Source organism: Camelus ferus, chromosome 1, assembly GCF_009834535.1.
Source record: "Camelus ferus isolate YT-003-E chromosome 1, BCGSAC_Cfer_1.0, whole genome shotgun sequence".
Lineage (NCBI taxonomy): Eukaryota > Metazoa > Chordata > Mammalia > Artiodactyla > Camelidae > Camelus > Camelus ferus.
The window spans coordinates 73721549-73745757 of NC_045696.1; the positions used below are offsets into that span (position 1 = coordinate 73721549).

General features: G+C 33.8%; 1 protein-coding gene and 1 long non-coding RNA gene across 7 annotated transcripts in view; one reads left to right on the forward strand and one right to left on the reverse strand.

Moving 5' to 3' along the window:
- Nucleotides 1-24209, reverse strand: part of FXR1 (FMR1 autosomal homolog 1) — a 57657-nt gene that overhangs the window by 13484 nt on the left and 19964 nt on the right. For all 6 annotated transcript variants that reach the window (XM_032483691.1, XM_032483674.1, XM_032483670.1 and 3 more), the window contains exons 4-11: nucleotides 16979-17050; nucleotides 16420-16568; nucleotides 16096-16189; nucleotides 15378-15494; nucleotides 10778-10948; nucleotides 9318-9396; nucleotides 5528-5637; nucleotides 845-931 (exon numbers count right to left, since the gene is read on the reverse strand). In XM_032483691.1, coding sequence (XP_032339582.1) covers nucleotides 845-931; nucleotides 5528-5637; nucleotides 9318-9396; nucleotides 10778-10948; nucleotides 15378-15494; nucleotides 16096-16189; nucleotides 16420-16568; nucleotides 16979-17050 — 879 coding nt within the window. The remainder of the gene's footprint in view (nucleotides 1-844; nucleotides 932-5527; nucleotides 5638-9317; nucleotides 9397-10777; nucleotides 10949-15377; nucleotides 15495-16095; nucleotides 16190-16419; nucleotides 16569-16978; nucleotides 17051-24209) is intronic.
- LOC116664898 lies at nucleotides 8515-19910 on the forward strand. The gene is made up of 3 exons (XR_004321434.1): nucleotides 8515-8599; nucleotides 8649-8653; nucleotides 19901-19910. It is a non-coding gene; the product is annotated as an uncharacterized LOC116664898 (long non-coding RNA).

Here is a 24209-nt window from a genome sequence, read left to right on the forward strand (position 1 = left end):
TGAATTGAGACCTAAAGATGAGTTTCAAAAGAAAGGAATGACATTATCAGGGACACTTTCAAAATACTAACATAGCAGCAGTAGTACAAGTGACTAAAAGGAAAACATACTAGAGACAGAGCAGATGAGGTACTATATGCTAAACAAGAAAAATACAGCACAAATAAAAATTGAGTATAAAACAACAACTCCAACTTCTAATAATTTATAGGGCATTTCTTTTAGTTCTAAAACCTTTGCTCTTTACTTACCAACTCAATAGTATATAAAGAACAACGGGTTAAATGTGACAATGAATATATGTATGTTCATGTATAACTGAAAAATTGTACTCTACACTGGAATACGACACAACATTGTAAAATGACTATAACTCAATAAAAAAAAAAGTTAAAAAAAAAAGAATGATGGTTAAGGATTATCAAATGATGTCTATGAGGGTACTGCATCTAATTCAGGGAATACCAGTTATCCAGAAAAGCCCACCTTCATTCATGGTTCTGTGCCCTATTTGCATATAAAACAGAAAGGAAAAAACAAAATGGTTCCAATACAGAACATGTAGATACAAAAGTAATGACAGTTAAGTTACAAGAACACAAATGTGACCATGTCTTAAACAGGAAAGAAATGTAGAAGTTCAGAGGAAAAGAGAAACAATGTGCATGAAGCCAATCATTTTATTATGGCAAAGGACTCTTTATTTTTAAACTCTCATGCAGGAAAAAAGGGCAAATATGAACTCGAAATTAACAAAAATATTTAAAGATTTAAAATTTACTACAAATATTAATTTTAAGTTTAATGTGTGGAGCAACAATATGAATGTGAACAATATACAAACCTTTAGATAAGCAATATGATACTCTAAAAGAACTTGCACATTTCCAATGCTTTCTTTAGTGCCAACAAATACAAATGGAACCATCCCCTGTAAGAAAACACAGCATCCTCAGTATTTAATATTTTTTAAAAAGTTCTAGCCTAAATATGACATATCAATATATATGGAAAAATTTTCTAAAATGAGCAGTAATTTACTTCAAAGTTTAAAAATAAACTTTTAAAATATCAATATAATTTAAAATACTGAGATTTTTCAATAAACTGCCTTATTTACACTATAATTTAGCATTTAAGTGTGCTAAAAATTTTTAATTACTTTCTAAGTATCAGTTTATATGTTTTCTAATTTCTAATTCAATCTAATTTTCTAGTTATGGAAACCAATTTAAAAAGAAATTTTCCTTCAAATTGGCATGAATTTTCAGACTAGATACCACCTTAGTAGTGTTGCCTTAAAAGCATAATCAAACACATTAGCCAGGTTATCCCTACAATATGTGCTCAGATAGCAGAACCTTAAGTGTCAGTGTACTAAAAGGAGTGCTTCGTGACCATTAACATAAGTATCATCTACAGACTCTAAATATTTACACGATGTAAAATAAAGGAATTACTGATGTAAGCAAATAAGTCACCAGTTATTAAAGCAAACGAAAAGATCAACCTGGACCTGGCTTATTTTACTAAATTTCAAAAGAGGAAGGTTTTAAAAAGTGGGAAGGAAGAGAAATAAGACAGCTAAATGATGGGTTTTTCCCTTTAAAGAAATACACTTCAGTTTCCTACTGGCTAAGGGAAATGAGTATAGCCTAAGTAAACTTACCCAGTTGCGATGTCTTTCCTTACTTTCCTGATTGTACAGAACAGTTCCTAACAGTTATTTTAAACATGGGAGACTAAAAAGAAGAATCGCACTAGGGCAGGTACTAAGGCTACAGTACAAAGCACAGCTATTGTGGAGCCTAGTGACTAAAGAAGTAACTACAACTAGGAAGGCATAAATAAGGGACTCTAAAGTGAAAAAAGTCTTGACCCTGTCCTCAGGAATTCACAGGTAGATAATACAGGATACAAAGTGAGTAAGAGATGGGGGTGGGAAGAGAGAGCTAAAAACTTTTAAGCATGTATCGTATTTCCAAGAGTGTATTATTTACGTTCATCATTTAATGTTCATTAAAGTCACTTTAAGAAATATCTCAATTTTACAGCTGAGAAAACAATTTGCCCATAGTCGTAAAATCAGCAACTGAGCCAGCCAATTTCATATCCAGTCACCTAATTCCAAATAACATCCACTTGTTAACTGCCAGAATCTATGTTAAGGAATAAGAACAAAGTCCCTGTTCTAAAGGTAACCATAACCTCAGAAAGGATACTAAACATTCCTATAATACTACTGTACAGCATTAGTGATAGGAATTAAAAAAATGGCAATATTAGGTGGAATGTGAAATTATGCCACCCCCAGATGTGGAAATTTAGGGGAATTCATCAGAGTATTATCCATTTAAAGTGAATATTAAAAACAACTAGAATTTTACCAAGTAGATAAAGATGGGATATTCATTCCAGACAATCAATCTGCAAGGATTACGAGAAATAAAATGCCTTAACCCTGAACTGGCGATATTATCACCAATAGTTACCTTCAAAGAAAAGGAGAGGTAAAAAGGCATCCTTAATGGTGTATATTTTATACAATACTTTGATGGCTATTATAAACCATAACAAAAACATCTGGAATAAAGAGTAGGTGATTATTACTGCATATAAGCATTCACATCTAAGTAATTCCAGTGAACTTTCTAGATTAAAAAAATTTTAACTGATTATTTACAGTTAATAGATGACACTGAGACAAACAACTAGCACTCAGAAAAAAATTAAAGCTTATCCCTGCTCCCGATACATTATACGAAACAATTTCTAATTGGAGAGAAAAATTTAGTCATTAAAAGAAAAACAAACTCAAACTGGAGGGGAAAATATAAATGCGATTCTGAATGATCTACAGGTAGGAAAGACTTTGCCAAACAACATATAAAATGCACAAGTCATAAGGCAAAAGTCAGAAAAAAAAAATCCAGTACAAAAAAATTTGAATGCCTGCACAGGAACAAAAAAAAAGTCAAAAGAAACAAATATTTGCCACATACATGAAAAGAGAAAAGACTAACTTCCACCAAATACAAAAAGCTCTTACAATTCAGTAACAAAAAAGACAAAAAACATGTAAAGGACAATATGCTTTCAGAAAATGCCTTTCAAGCAAACGGAAAGGTAACACGTATATCTTCTGGAATGGCACTAATTAAAGTTTGATAAAACCCCAATATTGGCAAACGTGGAAACTAGACATTTCCTATACTGGTGGAAGGAATGTGTGGGAAAACTAACAAGATCTAAAAATTTAAACGCCCTTTGATCTAACAAATGCACTTCCAGGAATTCACTCTCCAGTCACAAGGAACCTTTGCTGCAGCATTGTTTTTAACAGTGAAAGACATGAAAAGGCAACCTGACAACAGTCTTAAATCTATTAGGCATGATGGAGAAAGACAGACATGGACAGGACACAAATATATTTTTACACTCTACTCGAGTTATTCTTTCACATAAACCTATTTCTTTACAATTAAAAACTCAAACTTATCCTTTAAAAAATCTTAATAAACTCATAAGATATTTATCAGGTGTCTACTCTATACAGTTCACTGTGCTAGGAAAGAATGGAGAACATGAGAATTCAGATTTAATTTTTTGACTTCAAGGAGATCATAACGTGGCTTGGAGACACAAGATAAACCAGAAAACAACACATAAAGCTTAAAGAAAATATTAAATACACAATTACACAGACAATAAAGGCTGCAGTTACAGGTGGGAAAGGTCATTTCAGGCCACAGGTAAATTAGCAAAGACTTCAAAGGAAACAAGTTATAAACTGACTCTCCAGGGGAGTTAGTTTAAGTTGTGAAATAGTGGCTCTAAATAAGTCAGTATTAGCCTTCTAGATATAACATGCAATCTTTTGAAAATTGAAAAATTTTTGTGTATTATTGGTTTCATCTTAAAAATATTGGAAGATACAGCAACACATAATACATGCATTCCTACATGGCAACCAGATTAAACCTGAGCAGCATCTGCTTCTTTTACAGAAAGACACAATGTGCCCTCCCATCACTATCTTGTGCTTCCCAACCTGCTTAATCATTTACATAATCTGTTTGGTATGTTTAAGCATTTTAATTTCTTAGCCCTGGCAGAGAAATGGCAGTGACAATGACCAAAACTATAAACACAGGAAAGTACAATAACTTCTTAATTTATGAAGGAGGACCTGAAAAGAACTAGCTTGCAACAAGACAGTAAATACTGGAAAACAACTGGGAATAGAATAAGTCAAGCTAAGGGAAAACCAGATATTAGGATCAAGCTAAGAAATTTATAGCCGAGTCAAATGACCCTGGTCAGTAAACATCTTGATCTTCAGATCAATTTTAGGCAGTAGCTGTATGCCAAATGGATGACATATTTTACATATTAAGTATAAATGGGGAAAGCACCAATTTTTAATAATATAACACCACCGATTTTAACCATTATGTCAAAGGCATCTTTAAGTCATGAAAAATGGGGTCACCCCCTCCACCACGTGGGGCATAGTGTTTGCTTTACAGGAGGTTAAAATTACTTGAGGTTTACGGCAATTTTTGAAGCAGTGTAGGATGAAATCAATCCACAAGAACTCATTTGTATAACACTAAGTTAATTCTTTCCCTCATTCATTTCTAAGTGTATATTTATCTCTACATTCTAACTAATTAAAAGGAATAAAGGAAATGGCTATCTTTCAAAGGTATCTTTACAGCATTCAATAATTAGCGTGAAGCTATTTATCTGAACTAATGCCTGCAGTTCTCTTTCTCCCTCTCCCTCTTTTTTCTGTCTTTAACAAGACTTATCCTATTCAACAGGCTAACAATCTCTTCAAATAGTTATCTATTGTACAAAACTGAAGAAGATGCGAGCATACTACTTTCTGGGAGGTAATTTGGGAGGGAAATCCTTCCCTTGTATTCAGACATACAACTATATACAGAGTTGACCACTAGAGTCACAAAGGTGAGAAATGTTGAAAGTAAACAAATGAAAAGTAAAACACAGTTCTGTGAACAAAACATCAAAATGTAAGAAAACTGAAGAAATTACAGAAAGTTATCAGAATTAAGAGCAATATAAAGCTTCAAGATTTCAATAAAGAAATGGTCAGAGCTTTCAAATTCTTTAAAAAAAAAAAGTCAAAGAAAGTGTTACTAAGAATTCCTTTACAGCAGACTGTTTTAGAGTATCAAATTTTACAGCTTGACACTCCAAAAAAGAAACAGAACTGTTAAGATTATCAAACTGAAGCATTTTTATCAAAAAGTAGCTTTTTTACTGAAGTACTGAGAAACCAACCAAGAGCCCAAGGCCCGCAACTGAAATATGACTTGTTTTCTAAGTGTATAAAGCAATATTATAAGGAACAGAATTTTTTTAAAAGAAAAATCTGCTGCAGAGTGTAAGTAGTTCACTGGATATAACTTTCCTACAACTCTGAAACTGTAACATTGTAAGTAAACCAAGAAAACATGGAAAAAAAAAAAAGACGAATTAAATTATTTTAAATACTTACATCTTCTCTAGGCAGTTTATTTTCATTGTCTCCTTCAATTCTCACCCGAACCACACCAGATTTGTCCACTATTTCTTGAATAACTTTGCCATTTTTCCCAATTACTTTTCCTTTAATAAGAAGAAACAAATATAATGATAAGTTAAAAACCAATATTATCATTTCAACACCAGCCCAAATAATTTATGACTTGCTATCAAATTAGAAAAACCAAGCAAAGCTCCACCTTGTCACTCTCAGAGTGAGGAATTTTATCCTTGGTCTGAAACCAGCTTCTCTTCAGTACACCTAAGGTTACTACTATTAACTGGGATTCATAGTGCTGCTCACGTGAGACATTTTCAAAGTCTTAAGTATTTTTCAATATGTTCTGTATCATTTTTATATTTTTATAATATCAAGCCCAACCCATTTCAAAAGCTTGGAAATATAAATGAAGACAGAAAGAAAACTTATTTTGGCATTAATCATATCAATTTATTACATATTACATATATTATTCAAACAACTAATAAATTCAATCTTGCATTTATTTTCAAGTTCCTATTTGTTTAAAAGACACCTAGGACTTGAAGATTCTTATAAAATGAATATTCTCTTCACAGAAATAAAATGTTTACATTTAACAAGCATTACATTCTATACCCATAAATTCTTAAACTACTTCACAGATATGCAACTACATACAACATGTATATGTTTTGCTGTCTTTCTAGATATGAAATACTGTAAAATGAAATAAAATTCAAATTATTTACCTTCATCACACTTTGTAAGTCTGTCAAATAGCAGTTATTGAGTATCCAACAATTAAAGGAGAACATGAAGATGCTCTTCCCCTTAGGAACGCACTTGTTATAAAGCTAACACACACTCAAATAACAAAGCAATACTGAGTAGTGTTACCTGGTAACAAAAGTAAATATTCAGGTAACCACCACTATATGGAATAGATGTATCCCTTATAGTTAACAGCAATACCATATTTGTTATTAAGTCCCAGTTCTCAATTAATTAAATTTTTATACTATATCAGCAATTTATTAGGACAATAAATTTCGGTTGAAAGAGGTTAAAATGGAAGTATTTCCTATTGCATGCTTAAGAGAACAGTTTCCAATAAAGAATAAATAAAGGAACAATGGCAAAAGTAAGCCAGCCAATACAGCAGACACTATTATAGGATTTTCTATCCCTAGTCTCAAACCTCCTTCCCCAGTAACCCTAAATTTAAAAGCAGCAGCAACTGAGAGGGAAAAAGAAAAAGAGTAGGAGAGGAAATTCACATGATGTACGTCTTCTCTGAGTAGCCCTAGCAGCATCATACAAAAGCAACCTTCATGTTAACAGTGACGCTCAAGCAGCAACTCCATCCTTGACCCTGCTAAAAATAAGCAAATATCTTTTCGAAAATACAAAAGTCAGGTTGATATATCATAATCACTCCCCAAAATCTTTGCCCCTTCCTTCTTGTGAACTGTACCAGTGGTGAGTGAACATTCATCATCCTTCTGGGGTCCATGGCAAGGATCTAGTTGACAGTTTTATTTAGTCCCACCAGAGACTGTTAATATTTTAACTGATCATTTCCACAGTTCAAATTTCAAAGCATACTGACAAATTGAAGCAGACCTGTAGTATAATTTGAGCATTGAGCATAAATGCTGAAGGGACAGAGTAGAGAAGTGATTAAGGAAGGCTTCCAGAAGTTGAAAGGTTTCAATTCACTTTCAAACCAATTATCATATAATAAATTTCTTTTGATTTGGGAGGGATGGGAATTTTTGGTCAAAGTCTAGAACTCTTAAAACCTGAATATGTATGGAAAACCTCTCTGCTCTGTAACTTACCCAAGCAGTCCTCATTCTCTTTTACTCCTCAGTCCTCTTTTTCTCTTTCACTTGAACTAAGAATGCACTATTTTTTGAAAGGCTGCTTCACCCATAAAACACTTGAGACAAATGTAGTATTATTATACACAAAAAACAATTGAAGTTTTCCACTACTTTTGAGTATTTCACCAACACATGTAATACTCACTAATACGTATTTCCTAAACAGTAAACACATAACCCCTAATCACCAAAGCCAACCAAGCCAGAATAGAGGGGAAAAAAGAAAAAGGACTGGACCTAACAATACATAGATAAAATGAATAAAAAGAATCTGAGAGCTACAAATACATCCAACTTCCTTATTTCTGAAGTATCAGGAATTTTTACTCAAAACTAACATTACCAAAAATTCAACACCAAGGCTATCTTCTATTGAATTGTTGGGTTGGAAACAACACTGACTCCCTTGGAAACACTCACCTCCAAATCATTTTTACAAGAAATCTAAATTAAATTATGTTCTGTAAAAGGAGCAACCACAATGTTAGTATGTCAGTGATGGAGTATGATTTAAGTAAAGGGGATCATTTTCAAAAGCAGCTTTCTCATCAAAGATGTTTTCATTTGACAAAAATAAGCATTTGGTAACATTCTATTATATTAACATTTATTAAAATTATACAGAATTCATGAAGCTTATATTCAATTTTAACATATCAACTCATTTCTCCAGCAACTCAGTGTACAGTGAACAACAGTTTCCAAGAACAGATAAAAGTGGAGCTTAGTTAACTGGCAAGATGTCATACCCATCCAAATGTGGGGGCAGAAGTGAAAAGCTTTTTAGATAACCAACAGTTGAACACAAAAAACTATCCAAATTCTTGTGTTGTGGACTACTGTTTCAAGTACACTACTTGTTACTGGCCAAAACAAACATCTTTTTTTTTACAGTGGAAGTGTACTGTTTTTTTAAATCTTCTCCTACTGATGTTTTGACCGAAAAACACATACAGAATTCTTTTCCTAAAGCCAGAACAGAAGTAACTATATATAAATGGAGCCCAAGCGGCTCTCTTTTACTAAGGTCAAAAAACTAATCAATAGATAATCCTCTCCTCCCTCCAAAAAAAAAAAAAAAAAAAATCATTCCCCTAGTAAACTTCACTACTTTATGTTGATGCTTATTTTTATATTAAACTTTCAGAATAATCAGAGTATTTAACATGTGACTAAAGTGTTCCCATATGTTTCAAACAGCATTTAAAAGGGCAGCACAGATATAGGGGATGTTAATAATAAAGCTATTAAACAACTAATCCCAAGCTATAATGCTGTAACTTCAGCTTCAAATTCAAAAACTTTTGTAACTTAATTTACAACCCATGGGGTACAGTGATTTTCATTAACAGTGTCAAAAACTTTATAGTGAAACCTCCCCTTATATCCTTCTCTCCTGCCCGTGACTTCTTACCTTATTCTATGTCTTTGCAACAACCAATTATTATTTATTCAGGGCCTACTGTGTAGAAGTTTATTACCCTATTGTTAGTCCACTCATTTTTTCTTCTGCACTAAACAAAAGAAAAAAATTATCACAAATACCTTCTCAAAAAGTACTATGACAATTTTGATGGATAAATAAAAGATAAAAAGACATGAAGCAAATGACAAGAAAGAGCTCAAAGGATGGAGAGGCTTAAGAAAAACTAATGACAAACTTATAAAAATTGTAAGTCTTATTAGTGGGTCACTCTGTACAGAAGAAAACATTTTAACATGACAATAATGAGATACAAGTAACATACATTATTATAAAAGAAGAAAAGGAAAAGAAAAACACTCCACATAACTTTAAGTGAAATAAGGTATCACAAAAGACTAATTGTCAATTAAGTCACTGTGTGTAATTAAGTAACATTTAACTTATTTAACATTTAGTAGAAGTTACTTACCAACAAGATTCCTAGGAACCTGAATAAAATCCTCCACAAATTCCAAGAAACCTCTAGCCTTTTTCACAGCATCAGCACTCTGTAAGGGGGTGGAGGAGGGACACAAACATGAAATACAACCCTGAAGAAACCCACAATCCATAAAACACAAAAAATGAGAAAAAAAACCTTATGCTCTAATACAAGATTCTGCTCAGCCCACCAGTGACATTTCAAATCAAGTAATTCATGAAGTTTTTTTTAAGTCAGAGTAATTATTAAATGGATACGAAAAAAGTCTATTAGAATCAAAATGTTAGATATCCCTAAGGTCCCTTTTAAGCTCCTGAGAAAATGAGCAAAAGAGTCTAACTTACTTAATCCTAAATACATCTGGCCCATACTCCTATGCTGAATTTCTCCAGGTGGATGTTATAACTCAATTGTTCATATTATCTGTACTGTCTGCACTGATTTTTTTCATTCTCACCATTAGAAATGACTTAAAAGACTGTTTTTACAGCAATGCATTTTTTTAAGTTCGTATTGATAATACCATTTAAATTCCTAATTTTTAATGGGTACAATTTTAAAAGACTAAAAGATAGGGGGGGTACCTCTCTAAAAGGAATGTATAGTTCTCTGTAAGTTAACTTTCACTTTAATGTTTGCCCTTTAATAACCATAAATCAAGTATATTGTGTGCTCACTATATCATACACAACAAAAAATTTAAAACTGTATTTAACTCTCCTAAACTGTAAGGTAAGCACTATTATTATTCTCATTTTACAATAAGGAAAACTACACAAGGAAGCTGAGTAACTTTCTCCAAGCCCTCTCAAAGTGGTAGAGGCAGAATTCTAATTCAGGCAGTATAGCTCTAAAGCCTTTCATCTTAATTACTTTGTTATACTGCCCACTTCTAAAGATTTCAGAAATAAAAATCAGGCCACTATTCAGATTTACTGTATGACTCAAATGAAAAGTCAAGACTTGAAATTATCACTCCAAAAAACCTCATTCATTTATTCTAATGTGAAGGATGGTCTCAATGACAAAAAGTTTATTTTTCAGATTTATTATTTTCCTGTCCACACAAATGTCACAAGTAACCAACGACAAATTACTACTCAAATTCAAGTTCCATAAAAGCTATTCTATTATATGCTATTTACAACTGTCAGTGCCTGACACATAGTAAGCACTCAAAAAATATTTGAATAAATTATTTGTAATGCACATAAAACAGAGTAAAATTCAAAAGCAGCTGGTTGGTTAAGGAACTTCTGAAAATAGTACACAATAAATACTCAGCAAATATTTCAATGCCCCATAAAACACAGTATCTTCAATCTACCTACATACATGTACCGATTGCTGGGCTGACTGGTTTTAAAGTATTTTACCAGGAAACTGAATTTCTAAACAATAGTTAATGTTATCGTAAAAGCTACCCAACGTAGGGGACAGCAGCTTACCTCTCCATAGATTCTAAATGTTCCAGTATCTTCATCTAGCTCAATAGCTGTAACTCCAGGAACCTTCCTAGCTTGCTGTATATTACTACCATGCGTTCCTATCGCCAGGCCCATCAAATCTTCTCTCACAACAAATTCCTCATGAAAAGCTGCTGCAAGTTGTTTTGTGCACTAGTAAAAGAGGCAAATTAGAATTTATTATAAAAGATCAGAAAAAATAAAATTTTTGTATACCCATGTTCATAGCATTATTCACAACAGTCAAGAGGTGGAAGCAACCCAAATAAATGTCCACTGACTAATGAATGGATAAACAAAATGTGATATATATTCATACAACACAGTATTATTCAACCTTATAAAGAAAATTCTGATACATGCTACATACAACATGGACCAGCACTGAGGACAGTATGCTTAGTGAAATAAGCCAGTCACAAAAAGACAAATACAGGCTTATTCCCTTATATAAGGTATTCACGGTAGTCAAATTTATAGAAACAAGGTAGAACAGTGGTTGCCTGGAGCTGGGGGGAAGGGGAAATGGGAAATTGTTTAATGGACATAGTTTCAGTTTTGCAATATGAAAAGGTTCTGTAGATTGATCAATAATATGAATACACTTAACACTATGAAATGCACACTGAAAAATGGTTACTTAGGATGGCAACTTTATTTCACCACAGTTAAAAAAAAGAACTAAAAAAAGGAATAAAGAAAATTACTTGGGATCATATAATGGAAAGGAGAAAAAGTTTGATCAGTCTATTTAATCATGGTCACAGAAAACAGTAATTTTAAAACAATTTTCCAGAATTACTGATACAGGCAGTTTTTCAATTCAGATGATTCATGTTTCAAAACTCATTCCCATTTTCCTTGTTTAGAACTTTTAAATTAATAAGGGCACTTGTATACCTGTCCTAGAGAAACTGATGTATGTTTATCTTTAAGACAGTGTGTGTGCATGTGTGTTTGGGAGATGGTGGGAGAAGCTAAGTCTAATAGTGTGGCAGTGAAGAATAGAAGACAGGAGTACCTTAGGACAGGGTAGAGAGAAGCAACAATCAGCTTTTTTTTTTAAAAACTACAAGCTGTGTGTCCTTCCTCTCTTACACAATGGTTGTATAGTGAACTACTTACTAATGAAGTGCATTGTGACTGACAGACAACAGGGTAGAAAATACAGAGTAAAGAACCAGTAGTACAGTTCTACTGGAAATCCCTAGCGATTTTCTAAGCTCTCTGGCACCTGTCATCTAAGTCCTAAGAAATGACTCAACGGGCATTTAGCAGACAAAAGGCTATGTTTGAGGGGTTCCGGTCAAGATGGCAGAGTGGTAGGACCACGAGCTTGCCTCTCCTTGGGACTACAATGAAACCACAACTGAATGCTAAACAACCATTTAAACCACTGAAAAAAGACTGGAACCTAGTAAAAAAAAAGATCTTCTGCAACTGGAAACAAAGAGGGAACCACAGTAGGAGGGGCGTGCTCTCGATATAACTGGGTCCCATACCCCCTGGGTGGGCAACCCACAAGCTGAAGATTTGTTACAGAGGACCTCCCACAGGGGTGAGAGCTCTAAGCCCCACATCAGGCTCCCCAGCTGGGGGAAGAGGAGGAGACCCCAGTACCTCTGGTTTTGAAGGCCAAGGGGGATTGGCTCTGGGAGCCTCATGGGACTGGGGAAAACGGAGACTCCATTCACTTGAGGCATACACAGAAACTAATGTGCACCCGGTCCAAGGGAAGAGGCAGTGATTTCATAGGAACCTGGGCCAGACCTGCCTGCTGGATTTGTAGGGTCTCCTAGGGACACAGGGGGTGGCTGCGGGTCACTCAGGAGACACAAAGGCTGGTGGTGGACATTCCGTGAGTGTTAATCTACATGAGCTTTCCTGGAGGCTGATATATTGACTGGATCATTAGCACCAAGAGACCTAGCCCCACCCAACAGCCTGTAGAGAAGTCTCAGGCCAAACAACATACCTGGTGGGAACACAGCCCCATCCATCATCAGACCTCCTGAGCCACAAAGGCCTCTAGACACAGCCCTGCCCACCAGAGGTCCAGGACCAAGCTTCACCCAGCAGTGGGCAGGCACTGGCTCCTCCTGCCAGGAAACCTGCATAAGCCTCTAGCCCAGACTCATCCACAAGGGGCAGATACTAGAAGTAAGAAAACAATAATCCCAAAGCCTGTGGAAGGAATCCACTAACACATAGAAAGATAGACCAAACGAGGTGGCAAAGGAATATCTCCCAGGCCAAGGCACAAGATAAAATCCCAGAAGAAGAAATAAGAGATAAGGCGATAGCTAATTTATCTGAGAAAGAGTTTAAAGTAATGATGGCCAAGATGTTCAGAGAACTCAAGAGGAGTATAGACGCTCAAAGTGAAGTTCTTACCAAAGAGCTGGCAAACATAAAGAATACCCAAACAGAGTTGAAGAATAAAATCAATGAAATGAACAGTACACTAGAAGGAAACAAGAATAGACTAAATGAGGCAGAAGAATGGATCAGTGAGCTAGAAGACAGATTCGTGGAAATCACTACTTCAGAACAGAAAAAAGAAAAAAGGAATGACGATAGTTTAAGAGAACTCTGGGACAACATGAAGTGTTCTAATATTCACATTATAGGGGTCCCAGAACAAGAAGAGAGACAGGAAGGACCTGAGAAAATTTTTGGAGAGACAGTAACTGAAAACTTCCCCAACTCGGGAAAGGAAACAGTCCCCCAACTCCTGGAAGCGCAGAGAGTACCACACAGAATCAACCCAAAGAAGAACACAAGGTACACACCAAGGTACATAGTCATCAAATCGACAACAATTAAGGATGAGGAGAAAATACTAAGATTAGCAAGAGAAAAGCAATGAGTAACATACAATGAACTCCCATAAGGTTATCAGCTGATTTTTCAGCAGAAATTCTACAGGCCAGAAGGGAGTGGCACGATATATGTAAAGTGATGGAAGGGGGAAACTTAAAACCAAGAATACTCTATCCAGCAAGGCTCTCGTTCAGACTTGATGGAGAAATCAAAGGTTTCACAGATAAATAAAAACTAAAAGATTTCAGCACCACCCAACCAGCTTTACAACAAATGTTAAAGGACCTTCTCTAGTCATCAAACCATAAAAGAGAACAAAAAGAAGAAAGAAAAAAAAAGAGAGACCTACAAAAGATTACTTTGGCTGTCTGGGGTCTTTTGAGGTTTCTTATAAATTTTGGAACTGTTTGTTCTAGTTCTGTGAGTAATGTTGTTGAGTATTTTGATGGGGGTTGCGTTGAATCTGTGGATTGCTTTGGGTAGTGTGGCCATTTTGATAGTGTTGATTCTTCCAATCCAAGAGCACAAGAAATCTTTCCATTTCTTTGTGCCATTTCGGTTTTCAGAGTATAGGCAACCTCCTTGGCTAAGTTTATTCCTAGGTATTTTGTTGTTTTTGATGTAATGGAAATGTCTCTGCCAATTATAAAATTCTAGTTTTTGAAGTGAAAAAAAAGTGAATGAAGGGCCGCAAAAGGCAAAATATCCTTCTTTTTATGGGTGACTTCTATTCCATTTTACATCTACATTATATATATATATATATATATAAAATATGTATAAATATATATATACTGCATCTCCAATATCTATTCAACTATTGATATGCACTTAAGATGTTTCCATATCTTGGCAATTATAAATGATGTTGCTGTTAATAGCAGGGTGTATGTATGTTTTTGAGTTAATTCTTATTTTGTGGTTGGTTTTATTCCTTTGATAACTATGTAAGTTTAAAAAGCCAAAGCTCTAAACATTCAAAGAAACAACGAACAGTACATACACGTAAATTAAAAACCACATGTGCAGTAAAAAAAAAAAAAAGATCTATCAAGCCATGAAAGACATAGAAGAAACTTAAAAGTCATTATTACTAAATGAAACAAGCCAGTCTGAAAAGGCTACAAACTGTAGGATTCCAACCAAATGACATTCTGGAAAAGGCACAGCTACAGAAACAATAAAAAGATCGTAGTTTCCAGAGGTTTGGGGAGAGGAAGGGAGGGAGAAATGAATAGATGGAGAACAAGAGATTTTTAGGGCAAATGAAATTATCCTGTATATAGTATAGTGGTGGCTACATATCACTATTCATTTGTCAAAACTCACAGAATGTACAATATGAAGAGTAAACCCTAATGTAAACTATGGACTTTGGTTGATAATAACGTCCCCATGCTGGTTCATCGATTGTACCAAATATGCCACACTGATAAGGGATGTTGAGGGTAGGGGAGTATATACGTGTGGGTGGGGAGGGCTATGTGGGAACTGTATTTTCTGCACAATTCTGTTGTGAACCTGAAACTGCTCTAAAAGAATAACTATTAAAAGATTTGTTTTAAAAAAGGCTACGTTTGAGAAAAATAATAGAAAAAAGCAATTCTTCGAAGGACATATGACTCCAGGTATTAGCCAAAAAAACAGATCCCAGGTTGCCTTACCTAACAGTCAAGTAGTTTTGAGACGTGGAACTTAAATAATGTACTCATGAAACTAAATGGGACACACATAAAACCTTTTCAGTAAACCTACTTACTTCTAAGTGCTTAGTGGCCTCTTCATTTCTGGACATAAGCATCAACTTTGTACGAATACTCCGCAAATGCATGTCACTTAAAATATTTACTCTCTTCACAGTTGCTTCACTGGCAGACTAAACAAACAAGTTAATCACTCAAAAACTTAAATGCCTTTTCAAGATAATACAAACACAACCTTCCACATAGGGCCTTCCTTGATTTTCGTCTACTGTACTTCTCTCCTCACCTAACATGCCCACCTCCCATTAGTAATCTTTCATTTCTTAACCTTTGTATTATTTAGATCTGCTCTTCAAATTATGATGGGGAAGTGGAATCCAAGAATCCACACATTAAGAATTTTATTATGTTAATAATGTCATACAAAAAATTTTCCTCCTTACTCCAGAGGAGATTTTAAAAATTAACATTATATAACTGCAAAATATTTTTTCTCCCACACTGTATTTTATTTATTTATTTTTAAATTTTTTGGAGTGGGGGAGGCAATTAGGTTTATTTATTTATTTACTTATTTTTTAATGGAGGTACTGGGGATTGGACCCAGGACCTCATGCATGCTAAGCACAAGTATACCAATGAGCTCTACCCTCCCCCAACCAATACACAGTATTTTAAGCCACTTATACCAAGTTAGCTTTTATCTTTGGAAATATTTACTTATAAAAACTATGCAATATCCATTAGCTATCTTAAAATATGGAGTTCACTTACCAGTATCATTAGCTGCGTGGTTTCCGGATGGTAAAAAATTCTGCATGCTCCCACTGCTTTCTTAAAATCTTTATGTGCATTTTCATTAGCACACCTAAGGAGAAATTAATTCATGTTTAAGACCTAAATAATAGGTTAAATTTAAGAGGGCAATTATAATGCAAATTAAGTAGTTTATTTTAGCACCATCCATTAAAACTTTTGTGTACTAAAAAGATTTTCTATCAAAGTTTTTGATTGGGTATTTAGGGAAAAGAGATTTTTGTAGTACTGAAAAATCCTCTTAATTCACAAAGCAATTCAATAGTAAACAAAATTACTCACGCCTCTCTCAAATCCTCAGGAACATCCACTGTGCATTTAAAGAAGGTATTTTTTTTGACAGTTTTATTTTGATTGACAGGTCGAAGTCGTTCAAATGTGACTATTTCATTGTAAGTGGCATCACAAGCAGCATATTCAATGACATAAAACTAAAAGACATCAAAATACTTTAAAAATCCCATCTGAACAAAAATAATGAGCTTTAAATGAAGTCCTAATTACCTTGCTCAGCTTAACCAGTAGACCCTCCCCCTGTGGCATGAAAACACAGCTTAAATTACATCAATCTGATTTGCCTGAACTAGATTATAGGTTCTTAACAAGCATGAACCTTGATGGTCCTTACATGCTTGTGGTATACCTCTAGAGAGGAGCTTTGGCGTTTGCAAATCCAGAACACAAACAGAAATTAAGGGTCTCATGAATTTTTTGAATGTGTGACTATTTCTGAAGTAGGCTTTTAGAAACAAAACTAAAAGTTGGAGTAACATTTATAAAAACCAACAGTCGAAGTACTTCCTTGGAAACTAGTCACAAAGCAAGCGTTAACAACACTTACTTCTCCCTTCATCATTCGAACTTTAGCCAACCACCATCCACATGGTTCTTGATCATTTGCTCTTGAATATACCTAACAAGAAAAAACAGATCCTTATTCATTCATTCCAAGATTTCAACACTGTAAGTAATGCCTTATTATAAATGCCAAATTCCATTAAACTCAAGAATCAAAAATGTTATTATATTGAAACTGGCATACTACACATAGCTTAATAAAAAGAGTCACGCATGCTTAAATTTTACTACTGAAAAATAAAACCGAATCCTTTTTGGGTAATTTGCCTCTTTGGAAAATGAACTGCAAATTCACGAGGGTTTACTAAACATAAATAAATATTATTGTAAAGAATTGTTTCTTACAAGGCAGTTTTATACATAGTGAAAAACACAGGTCTTTCTGTTTTTGTCAAGACTGTACATCAAGCACTTCATTTTGATGATTCAAGTTATGATTCAAATATCAAAAGTAAGAATAAGCTACAACTTCAATAACATGTATTTTAAGTCTGATGTCAGTATTTATAAAATGTTGAAATTAAGAACTGTATTCAGAAAGTGATAAACCCTATTTTAAAATTCCTTCAAGGTTATGACATTTAAATCCCTTGCTGAAGGACTTAAATGTACTAAAAACTTTAGCTGAACAACAAAAAAATTACACACATTCAGCATCTAGCAGAATACGTTAAGTATCTTAGAAAACCTCCTACCTAAAGAAATCTGTATCTTATATACTCTACATCTATAATTATCAAGTATTTTTAAACACAACTTTAGAAGTTTCCACTGAGGATTAGAGTTATTTCTTATGACACAGCAGCTTGTTTGATGTATTTTCAATACACGGAAAATGGGGGCAGGGGGTTGTGAAGAGATAATTAATACCCCCACAAAAATCTTGGTTAAAGTAAGGTTGCCCCGGTACAGGTGGCCAGAGAACTCTACCAATCAATACATGTCGATCAATACATAAAGCCATCTATGAAATAATGCAAACAACTACGGACAGGCAAACAGTTCTGGAAAACCTGAAGTTTCTATCAACATGATCTGAGAGTTATCTCGGAAGTGGTAGACTATTAAAAGTAAAAATAAATTATGCCAAAACTTCATGATCAACTTTATCATATGCCATAATTAGAGAAAAAATAAGAGCGATAAAGGAAAAAAAAAAAAGCAAGGCCTCTATAATAATCTCCAGTAAATTCAATTTTAGCTTCTGCATTTCTTTTATGAGCAAATCTATTTCATGACTTTTATCCTTTCTTATAGATCTCCCAAAAAACATGAAATTTTACTTTTTAAGAATAGAATAAAACTCTATCTTACAATTATTATATGCATCCAGTGAATCCTATCACAAATCTAAGGCAGAATCCATCAATCTTATTTTTTCTATACACTGAAAAACTTTGCTATTTTCATCATCATTCATCAATTATTCACACCTATGCTTTTAAAAAATTTTAAAGAAAACAGAAGGATGATGGCATCACCTGGAAAGGATACAACAGTACATTTTATTGTTACTACTGCATCATCTTCATTTCATAGTCTTTCAAGAAAGTATATAAAAAGGCTGGAGATATCACTCTTGTAGTCTGCTTTTGGCTGTCATTAAACAACTGGAAATTCAGAATTTCTATTTTATACCCATTAATTGCAAAGAGAAAAAAACTGAGAGGAAAGATTTTCACGATTATGAAAGGGATCAATCAGACTGATGCAGTGAGACAGATAACAACACTCTAGATTCTAATGATGAATGTGAAATTATCTTATAAGCAGAATCTCAGACTATGACGTCTTCAGGTGGCAACATACTTGCTGAATATTCCCAACCAACATACTTCTAAGGAGAAAAATGTAATCTTTAGTATTCTCACCCAGCTAGTCATTCAACTGTGACTTCATCATACAAAATCCTGCAACAAGATTTTGGACCACAGTGTTTTTCTAAAAGGACACATGACAGTATTCTTTCACCTTTTTATGTCTGCATACCAAAATGTACTTGATACAGTTCACAAGAGAACAAAAGCCAAAAGCAGCTGGGTATAAAAAGAGAACTAGAAATAAAACAGATAATGAAATGCACTGAATACAATGAAATAGTCAATCCCATTGGTTAAATATGAAAATGGTTTGATTATAGTGCAAAGATGACAATGCTCTGTTCAATAAGATTAGAAGTCACCAAAAGTTCCAAAATACAAATGACCCTTGAAAAGCACAGGAGTTAGGGGCATCAATCCTCCATGCAGTCAAAAAATCGAGAATAACTTTTAGCCAGCCCTCTGTTTATGCAGTTCCACATATGTGGACTTAGTCAACCACTGATCACGTAGTACTGTAGTATTTGCCACTGAAAACAATCCAAGTGTAAGTGGACCCATGCAGTTCAAACCCATGTCGTTCAAGGGTCAACTGTATTCTTAAAGTACTGCATTCTGATAACTCAAGTGTTCAGATAAAATAGAAGAAATGATAAATTACAACTTCTTAGAGATGGACTGTAACTTTTTTTTTCTAAATTGAAGTGTAGTTGATTTACAATGTTAGTTTCAGGTATACAGCAAAGTGACTCAGTTATACGTATACATATATTTTTTTTTTTTCAGATTCTTTCCCATTATGTTATTACAAGAAACTGAATATAGTTCCCTGTGCTATACAGGAGGTCTGTGGACTTTGATATCAGTATTTGCAAGATGGGTATGTTCTGGGTTTACACACGACAGCTAATGAGCAATAAGTAACTTTACTCATTTTAGGTGTATATATATATTGTCAAAACCAGCAAGATATAGAAAACTTGGACTTTTGTTTAAATGCTTATTAAAAAGAATAATGCTAATATCTTCACCATCCTCTTATTTTTACTCCTATAAAATTGTATGTGGGGGAGAGTGTAGCTCAGCGGTAGAGCGCATGCTTAGCATGCTCAAAGTCCTGGGTTCAATCTACAGTACCTCCACAAAAAAATAATAAAGTAAAATAAAAAATAAACAATTAAACCTAATCACCTCTCTCCAAAAAAATTTTTTTAATTATATGTAAAACTATTTTAAAATATATAAAACAACAAAAATGGTTCACTGGACCCAACTATTTTCCCTAGTATACTGAGGATTAAGAAAAAAAAAAAAAAAGGAAACCTAAGAACAAGGAAAATGCCCATTCCAGGCACTATCTCAGAAAGGCAGTTGAGCTAAACAGACTGAAGTATCTCTTGGTGACCTGTAGTGGATGGGTGCACCCTTAGCTTGAATGCTGAAAAAATGGGTCTTAAAACTACCTGTTCTAATTCTTTTTTCACCAAAGAATAACCTTCTAGGAATCTGGCCTCCTACATAAGTTTACCTCTGAAAAAGACAATAAACCATTTTGGATTGCCTTGAGACTTTCTCACTGAATATTAAATGTCAGATTCTGTTTTATACTTACATCCACCTCTTTAAGCTTCATTAATAACTATACCCCTGACGGACAAAGCCATCTCATAGACCCAAATAAACCTAATTTCCTGGCCTGAATCAAAATGCAATGGATTTGGCTCCACTTGAATGTTGCAGGTCAAATCAAATCCTTTACAAAATGAACAGCATTATCTCGACACAATAAAAAAATCATTTTAACAACCCAGCATTAAAACTGTGCCCTAGTGTACTATACCTGAGATGTTGATTACTAAACTTACGACTATGTCATTAGAGTAAAAGCACCTCATAGAAATTCCCTTACTTCAGATTTCACTTACATCTCCAAACTATTCCAAGGGAGCAATTAACACTCTAAGGTAATGGCCCTCATTGCTCTAACATTCTAAGCTTCTTCAAATCCAAAGAAGTTTTAAAAAAGCAGAAGACTAAGGAGTGCCCATGAGAGACTTAAAAACACAGTAGTTCTCAGAATGAAGAAGGAAGGCTACAGTTTCCTGGAATAGGGGATGAAATATGAAGAATCAAATTTCAAAAGCCTGTTTCAGGACTCTTTCTACCAAATGAATCCAAGTCAAACCTTATTATAAAATGGTCTTCAAATTGCAGCACACAATCAAACTAAGACACAATGGAGAAACAGACTCACAGACACAGAAAACAAATTTATGGTTACCAAGAGAGGAAGGGGGTGGGAAAGGATACAATGAGAATTCAAGATTTGCAGACACTGGGGGGTGGGTCGATCGCTCAATGGTAGAGTGCATGCTTAGCATGCATGAGGTCTTGGGTTCAATCCCCAGCATCTCTACTTAAAAAAAAAAAAAAAAATTGCAGACACTAACTACTACATATAAAATAGATAAATAAGTTTATACTGTATAGCATAGGAAACTATATTCAGTATCTTGTAGTAGTAACTTATGGTGAAAAAGAATATGAAAACAAATATAAGTATGTTCCTATATGACTGAAGCATTGTGCTGTACACCAGGAATTGTCACAACATTGTAAGCTGACTATACGTCAATAAAAATTTTTTTTTTAATTTTAATTTAAAAAAAAGACATAATTCCAGTCTGGATCCTAATGTTATCAACTTTTCATTCAAGTTAATGTTCAATATGCCTTTCAAAGTTACAACCAATTGAGACAAGAACACCAGCAGTAGAGAATTTTTAACCAATTTTTACCAAATTCTAAATAATGTTAAGCATTAAACTGAATATGGAATCATAACGACCTATTTTACAACTACATGAAATAAATTTATTTAGCAGTTACCCCATATTCACTATTTCATCTCATTACAATCAATGAAGAAACAGAAATTGTACATGATGAAAGCAAGCTTAACATCTAGGATACACTAATGTAATTTATCTATTTACACAAATAGTATTACTTCATTAGCATTTGAGGCTGGTACTTTAACAAATGGGTTTCCTAAGTCTTGGAAACCGGCCATTCCCAAAAAGAGGAAGATATAAGTAATAGAAAAGAATATGTTTGCCATTTTTTTAATGTATGAGCATTTCTATGCAGTAAGACTAAAAATGGACTTGGGTGTTATGTGAGAGACAACTTTAACTACAAACAGCTAAAATTTCCAGACTGGTTCCAAGAATCAAACATTTTTAAAGATAAGATGTAAACTATACAAGTATATCATACTTTTTTAAATAAGTAAAATATTAAATTTAAAAACCGTAAGGTAAGGGAGTATCCTTTCTCAAATTATTCTTATTCCCTTTACCTAATTTCTCTCAAGGGATCTATCCCAATGTTATAACTAAATTATAAAGATGTATAACTATAACAACTGACTATCTACTATAAAAGATGGAAGAAAAGGCATATGTCCAAGAACAAAAACTTGCCAATCCCTATTTTAACCAGAAAACATCACAATTCAGGAAAAAAAAAGTTTTTAGTATCAAATATGTTAAAATCAAGAAGAAAATTTTTTGTCTTATAAAATTATGTATCAGCTTGGGCTGATACATAAAGCTTCCTATGTAACATGTGTGTGTGTATATTAACTTGCTGAGTAAGTCAGGTTTCTTATAAAGACAAAGCATCCCACATGTGAAATCACTGGAGAAAAAAAATTTTTCTACTGCCCTTACAGTATCTCAGAAAGTTATATATCCAGCTCAAGAGAATCTAAAGAACTCTTCATTTTCCCATTGCTCCAACTTTACAAGGTAAGCATTATTTTCCTAGCAATCTTCAGTTAGCAAACAACAGTCAAGAAAACACTTACCAAAAAATTTAATCATATTAAATAATATAAAGATTTTAAAATATAATGCTACCATTTTTTAAGAAATCAAATAAAAAGCCACTAATTAGATTTAAAAATAAACTTTGAATCTTAAGACTTTTCAAAACCAACTTTCTTTTACAAATCATATAATGTCTTCTTGAAGCCATTACTACACCATGACACAAATTTATGTTTTATAATTTCACAGGAGCCCCCTAAGTGGGCTGGAAAGCAAACCTGAAGCAGCCAAATATGTTTTCAAAGTAATAGAATTTTAAAGTAAACCATGAAAAATCGTCAATGTTCAACCATTCCTGACCTACAAAAAGAAAAGATATTTCACATGGCCGAACTTTAGATAAACGCCTGAAGAGCTCAATGAAAAGCTCTTTCCTGGATCATTTGTGTTCTAAATCAATTACTAATGGCCAAATCAAAGTCACCTCTTCCTCTTTCAAAGAGAAAAGGTTCCTAGAGCTGCAAAAGAACAAGTCAGGAGTCTGACACAAAAGTGACAACACCCTGTGAATACAACATGACATATTAAAGAGAATAGTATTTAGGACAAAAACTAAAACTGGTTATCGGCTTCCCAACCTTCAGGCTATATGACTTAAAAGGTTAATAAAGTATTCAGAGTTTAGAAGAGGCCTTCAAGAGACTGTTATGTCAAACTGAGATAATGTGTTTAAAAAGCCAGTTAGTTATATATTATATAGGTTAGTGTTATACAAATGTCAGCTGTTATCACTGCTATTACAGTATTTGTGACTAGCAGAAAGAGAACAACGGCCAATGACAATTTTAAAAAATATATACTAGTCAATAAATTTCCCTGGAGAAAAGAATCAAGTTATATCAAAAATCTAAATACTCTAAAAAAAAAAAAAGCCAACATCCGTAGAAATACTAAAATGGATTATCTTGGAGGCCACAAAGAAAAAATTGGCAGATCTGAGCAAAAATATAACTTTACAAGCCACTAAGCAGTTTTTTAATGACTGCCTGAGAGAAAACACAATACATAACAGATAAAAAACTTTCCCATAAAATGCAAACATTTCCTACATCAAAAACTACATGGACCAAAAAAAAAAAGCCTACATGGACAAAAAATAAAAACACAATCAACAGAACATGGGGCTAACAGCCAATAAACAATTTAAGACATTTTATATCCCTAGTGATAAAGATTCAGAAGACCCAGAAGGTAACAGCTTTCTTCTATCATGTTTATAAAATTTTACAGATTAATAATAATTCAGCAAGTCAGTCTATGAGGAAACAAACATCTTCATGTGTTAGCAAAATTAGGAATTGGTAATTGAAAAAGCATTTTTGGAAGACAAAATGTTCCACTGAAATTTTAAATACTCTAAGAGGGAAGGTTCACTTGTTACTTCATATAACTCTGTATCATTTCTTTTCCTACATTAAGCTTTATTACTTTGAATTTAAAGGGGAGGACTTAACATAAAGTCACTGGGCTCAAAACAAAAAGCACTAAATAACAGAATACC